The sequence below is a fragment of the Alligator sinensis genome, unplaced genomic scaffold, assembly GCF_000455745.1.
Source record: "Alligator sinensis unplaced genomic scaffold, ASM45574v1 scaffold541_1, whole genome shotgun sequence".
Classification (NCBI taxonomy): Eukaryota; Metazoa; Chordata; order Crocodylia; family Alligatoridae; genus Alligator; species Alligator sinensis.
The window spans coordinates 918843-925200 of record NW_005842602.1 but is presented as its reverse complement, the minus strand read 5'-3'; the positions used below and the strand labels follow the sequence as shown (position 1 = coordinate 925200).

The 6358-nt window shown below is 49.5% G+C and overlaps 1 protein-coding gene across 1 annotated transcript in view; it reads right to left on the bottom strand.

Moving 5' to 3' along the window:
• The window catches only part of GTF2H2C (GTF2H2 family member C), a 16567-nt gene extending 13981 nt beyond the window's left edge, over nt 1-2586 (bottom strand). The window contains 5 exon segments of the mRNA XM_025214767.1: nt 695-731; nt 1860-1937; nt 2026-2118; nt 2363-2420; nt 2524-2586. Of these exon segments, the coding sequence (XP_025070552.1) occupies nt 695-731; nt 1860-1937; nt 2026-2081 (171 nt within the window). The 5' untranslated portion in view covers nt 2082-2118; nt 2363-2420; nt 2524-2586.
• Between the last annotated feature and the right edge of the window lie 3772 nt (nt 2587-6358).

The window sequence follows — 6358 nt, the reverse complement described above, 5'->3', positions numbered from 1 at the left end:
GTGGGTGGGTGGGGACGGAGTGCCGCTGCCTCCCAGCAGCAGGGCCGGGGAGAGGCAAGGGCAGCAGCATCCCTCTGCAGGGCAGGGAAGCTTGTACATGGTGGCTGTCTCCACCACACCAGCCCAGTGAGCTTCCCTGCTCTGCAGAGGGGCGCCGCTGCCCTCACCCCAGCCCAGTGAGCTTTCTTGCCCTACCCTACCCCTGCTCTTGGGAGGTGGCTCTCCATTCTCTGCTCCCTGCTTGACCACACGAACAGTGGCAGGATTAATTGTCATGGTTGCCAGGGCCAGTGCAATTACCACTGTCAGCACTCATTTGCCACCAAATTTTTGGACCCATGGGTAGACCGTCGGAAGCCCCAGGGGGAGCCCCATGTGCCAGGGTGCTGTGTCACTCCACAGCTAGTTCCAGCATGGCTGGTCAGGCTACAACTGGAGTCAGTCTGCAGGGCTGGGCTGGCATGCCAAATTGCACCTGTAAACCAACACTGCATGCCAACCACATGCTGGATCAGGCCCATACCCACCTGCAGAATCCAGCATAGGGCTGAAAGGTTGAACATAAAGTGCAAATCTACCCTGCATTCTGCCTAACTTCAGATTAACATGGCTAACTACCCCTCACATCACTATAGCACAATTTATCTCAAACATAACATTAGCTTCAGGAGTCAAAGGGAAGATGGTAACATACCATTCCAAGTCGGACTTGGCCATGATGTTCAAAGAGTCTGTTAAAAAACAGAAGAACTGAAGTGAGGTATAAGTTTTTAACAGGGAAATCTAAAACAATACCAATAACTACAGCCAATCCTACACTTCCACCACATGCAGAATTGTCATTAACTTCTAAGGCAGTAGATGGTTTTAAAGAGATGGTCTGCATGTGGGTGTGGGGGAGATGTTTCAAGTTAAAAAAAGAAATGCTGCAAAATGTTTTTTTTAGGGGCGAGGGAAGGCTTAAAAGATGTTTTCAAGGTTTTTCAAAAGCATATACACTTAATTTATGGCCCAAATATTCTTCTATAATATTAATCTGTGAATAACAACTAGCTTTTACCTAGCATGTTTTTAAATTAAGAATGTAAAACAGAAGTCATCTGATGAAAACAGAACAAGATTAGATAAATACCTACCCATTCCAAAACAAATATAACTTGCGTAAGACCACTTTATGAAAGAACACATAGAGATATAATGTACGTTCAGTGGTCTAGCTGCACTGCTGTACACTAGCACAGTTATTGTATCAGTGGATTAATTAAAGTTATGTGTTCCACTTTAAATATCTCAACTACAATACATACAAATTGGGAGGAAGTGGTTCTGATGGACCACCAGAAGTTAGACCTATGCAACATAAAACTACTTAGTCCTAGAAGAAGTGTAGGTTGAGAAAAAAAACACCTTTTTCTAGCACAACTAGGAAATAGAAATACCAAATTTAGTCCATAAAGGTATTAAAAATATGAAGTATACATGCTTATAAATATTGCATATATACTGCTGCTTAATTCAGGGGTTCACAACCCCCAGCCGGTCCGCAGGAGGGTTGTCTGAGGGACCAAAAGTCCAGAAGTGACCAGCAGCCAACCCTTTTTTATACTGAGTATTTAAAAAAAAAAAAAAGGACTGGCTGCCTGCCCGCAGTATGTTGGTCACGGTTGGTCCACAGCTTGCCGGTCCGCAGTCACTTCCGGTCCACTGTTTGCCGGTCCACAGCATAAAAAGGTTGGGAACCCCTGGCTTAATCTACTGAAGGGGACAATTTTACTCCTGTTATAATTCCTTTGACTTCAACAGAGTTGCACCAAAGACATTTTTAATATGTTCACAGTACTTCTGAACTGACAGCTTACTTTTTTCTCTTGGCCTTAAAGAGTATATCCTCTATAGTTGCTTTCAGTGATCCAGACTCATCTTCCTTGAGAATCTCCCTGAAGAAAAAAAAGGCAATTGGTTGCTACATGTAACTTAACTTTTTGACTCTTAAAAGAAAGTAAAAACTGATAAAACAAAGCTTACCATGTTCGTTCATAACCTCCTTCCCAGCGTTTGGTTCTTTCAGGTTCATCATCCATGTCTTCCTATGTTGTCCAAATGTTCTTGGTTACAAAACTGCCAAGTGCAAGAGTCACACATTTAAAAGCAAAGACATTTACAAACTGTGTTTAATTACGTACCACAAGAACAGTGGGACTAATTTAGTATGTCCGTGCTCTTACACTACAGAACATGCAACTTATGGTACTGACTTTATTTTGTCAAAAATAGGTACTTTAGAGCAGCTTTACTGATTGTGAATTATTTCTACGTGAACTAGTCACTGTAAACAAGAATATAAATGCAGCATATTATTTACCTATATTAGTAGCTGAAGGAACAGTGCTTGGTTTACCACATTTTCTCACGTGCATGCACTGAAACATACAGAACATTTTGCTTTTGAAAGGCAGAATGAGGAAAATAACCCAGTCATGGCTTCTTGGAGCAGGGACAGAGCCTAATTTTCAGCTGACTTACCCTCCCTTCGCTTAACTAAAGTTGAAAACCTGGCTGCTGCTGGCAAGAGGTCTCCATGGATGGATCTGTGGTTTTAAAAATGAACTAAAGAGTCTCCAGGGCTGTGAAATAAGAGGCGAGACCCAGAGCAGGCAGCAAAAACACCCTAAGAACATCAGAGCCCTTCAAAAGGGGAGACTGCTGCTAACACCCACAAAGACCAATGGGCCATTCAAGTCAACCAACTACCTCAGCTGCCTGAACAGCAATATTACAGCTGCCCCACTATGGAGCTGGGATCAACCCGGGGGGGCTTCTACGCTGGGCAAAAAATACAGCTTCCCTTCGCACCGGCAGCCCAGTGTTAGGGGGCAGCGGGCGCGTGTGTGTGCTAGGAAATACGGTGGCTTAACCATTTCGGTCCGGGGGGCAGCTCACCGCGGGAAAGCGCGCGGGAGGGGGAGGAGGAGGGGGCTGGACCCTTCCCCGCGACCCCGCATGGGATGGGGGAGGGGGGCTGCGCGCGCGCGGCGCTCACCTGGCAGGACGACGCCTCCGCGCGCCACAGCAACGGACCGGACTGGAACCGGAACCGGAACCGCCCCCCCGGTGCCTCCACTAACCCTGTGCGGCTGCGGCGCAGCACAGCGGAGGGAGCGTTCCGCCTGCAGGGGCGGGGCGCCGCGGGCCAAACCCCCCCCCACCGGGGGGAGGCCGCGGGCAAACTCCCCGCCTACGGGAGGCAGCACTGACAGCTGCTGGCCGGGCCCGGGGCGATGTTTTTTCTCCTGTCAAACGTATGGCACGTGTAGTGCTACCTGCCAAGCGGGGTCGGATTTGCAACCAAATAAAAGCGCTCTACATAAATGCAATTTATTTCAGTCCTTGACTAAAGCAGCGGTTCTCAACCTTTTTTGTACCAGGAACCATTTGTAAACAGTGGCCAGTCCAGACCTGCTGCTCTTCACTTTCGACCTGCTGCCCCTCAGCGCCAGGCCCCAGCCCCTCCATGTGTGGGGTACCAGGGGGGTCCCAAGCAGCCCCTCGCAGGCTTGAGCTCTGCCAGCCTGCAAGGGAAAAGCCATCATTTCCTGCATTTTTCTCCTTTAAAGGAGAATCCATTTTTAAAGTTTGTTCACGACCCTTTCAAACATTCTTGTGAGCCACTTTTTGGTTGCAACCCTCGTGTTGAAAAGTCCGCCAGGACTAAAGAACCTGCCAGGTAGGACGCACGCAGTAAAATGCAGCCTTATGCGTGAAGGGGCAGGTCTCATTTTTCCAGGGAACACCAGCTTCCCAATAAGATGAGCGTTGTAGAGAAGACGTAATATGCTGCAAAGCATAGAGTTTGAGGCTGAGGCTGCACAATCATGTGGTGTGTTTGAGGAAGCCCCTCACACAGAAGGCATCTGAACCAGTGAGTGAGAGAAATCCGCTGCCAAACCAACTGAGCAGAATCATCACACATGTTCCATTCAGATTTCCCTTCCTGGCTCCTGAAACCTGTTTCACAAGGGTAATTTGCCTTTAGGGTTTCTTAGAAGAGCATTACAAACCTCTGAACAGTTAATGGGGAGGTTCCTGCAGCAAACACTGGAGTGTTTCATTTCCTGTTCCCTGGTGGGCCCGGGTGTGGTAAGTCACTACCCAAGCAGCTGAGAGGAATGGCAGGCCAGGCAGTGACCTGGTCTCTTTTCCAAGCATGCTCTTTGGCTGGCACCCTTTGCAACAAACTGCTTCTTAAAGACTGTGATGTAATCTTTTTATGTAATCTTTTTTATGATATATCTAGCTTTTGCAAACTATATCTAACTGAATACTTAAGGCAACTTACTGGTGCTGGGAGGGGTGTGGTATGTGTGTGTTAAGAGATGCTTGCAGAGCACAGCGTGTGGGATGCGGAGGATTCCTGGAATGCCTCCCTAACACCAGCAGGATAATGTCTCCCTGACACCTGTAAGATAGCAAGAAGTTCAGAAAAAGGTCTCATTATAATGCTAAAAATCACACCCCTGGGCAGAGCAAAAGTATGTTAATGAAACATATATGTCTATAAATAAAATACATGGCTAAAACATAGGTATAGAGACATGCTCAGTAGAGAACATCTTATGTCAGTGGCTTGTAACCAATCACTGAGCGATGCACTTGCAAACATATGTATAAAAGGTACCCAAAGGTAGAAACCGGTGTGCTTGTTTTGCGAACGATCGCCAAGCACCCCTCTCTGCGCAGACTTGAAACAATAAAGATTAAGTTGGATCCTCCACCCCTGTGTGTTTATTGGCAAAAGCACACCGGGCACGAACTCACACTGTCCTTTGGAGACAACAACTGGAGCTTCTGCTAGGGGTGCACTGATAGAGGTTTTGGGGGCTGATACCAATAGGCGATATTTAAGGAGGCATATCAGCCAATACTGATCCAATTTCCAATACAGTTCCCTTCAGCTGGTAATTTTTTTGTGGTGGAAGGGGAGAGGGGAGTAACGGTGTGTGGGAGGGCAGATCAATGGCCCCTGCTGTAAAGAAGAGGGCAGGGGCAGGCGCTGCCCAGGTGGAGCAGGACAGAGGTGTAGCTCATGGGGTGGGGGCGGCTCCTGCCACTGCACACACCCTAGGAGGGCACAGGAAGCACCAGGAAAAGCTCTGGCAGCGCTGCGTGGAGGTGCAGCAGGGGGAGTGGAGCTGCGGTTAAATTTGTGGTGGCTGCAGCCTCCTCCCAGCGCTGCTGGAGTCCACTCTGAGCCCAGCCCCCAGCAAGAAGAGCCTAACGCAGCCCCAGCTGTGGCCTGCCGTGCAACACGCAGGTCCAGGGGGTATGCCCCCCCCCCATTGATCTGTTCCCCACACCCCTTCCCTCCCCCTCCCCTTCCAATTTACCAGCTGGAGGCAGCCCTTTCCCTCTCCACACTGCTGGCTCTGCTTCGTGCTGCACTGCAGCTGTATATAGCACAGGCATTTATCGGCCAAATTATCAGACCGATGTATCAGTGCACCTCTTACTTCTGCAAAGTGCATCACCCTGCTTAGCTGCAGCTTTGCACAGCAGATCTGCTTTAAACACTTTGCAGCTTTTATATTCTTCAAGGAGCAGAGACAGTCATTGTCTGAAGGGTTCACTCCTCTATGTGGTTAAATCGGGGGTGGGCAAAATATGGCCCGTGGGCCCTATCCGGCCTGTAGTGCCCTCTGCCCTCCCCTGTGTGGGAGGCACCGGCCAGCTGCCCGAGTAGGGTGATGCACAAATGGGTCCAGGTCAGTGTTCCCCAGGGGCAGCAGGGGGCATGGTGCGTGTTTACCTTCTCAAACTCTCCTGGTCTGCACTCACCTAAATTGGGGGTGGGGGAAGGGGGTTTTGGCGGTGGCAGCTGCTCGCTGCCCACCTGGCTGGCCTGCAGGTTGCCTCGCACACCACCCCGCTGCCCAGGCATGGTGCCCTCCCTGAGGGCTGGGAGAGGCAGGCTGAGGGAGCTCTGGCAGGAAACAAGCTGCTCCATTCCCTCCTGCCTTTCTACAGCCGCGTGTGACAGCTTGGCCTTAGGACTCCCTCTGCTCCTCTCACCCCAGCTTCACCTGGCCAGCCCCCATCCTCGCATCCTGCCTCCCTGAGGCCAGGCCTTCCGGGGCTGAGCTTCATTGCCCTTGGCCTCCTGTTTCCCCCTTCTCTGTCCTTGCCCAGGTTTCATCCTCCTCCACTCTCCATCTTTCTGTTCTGGTGCTTGTCCGACCCCCAGTCCTTTCCTGCTGCATTTCACCCACTCTTTCTCTTTTCCTCCCTCTAGGACATGAACAATCCTTTAATTTTACTAATTTACATAATTATTTTAACTATTAATTAATTCATTCGTTTGCTA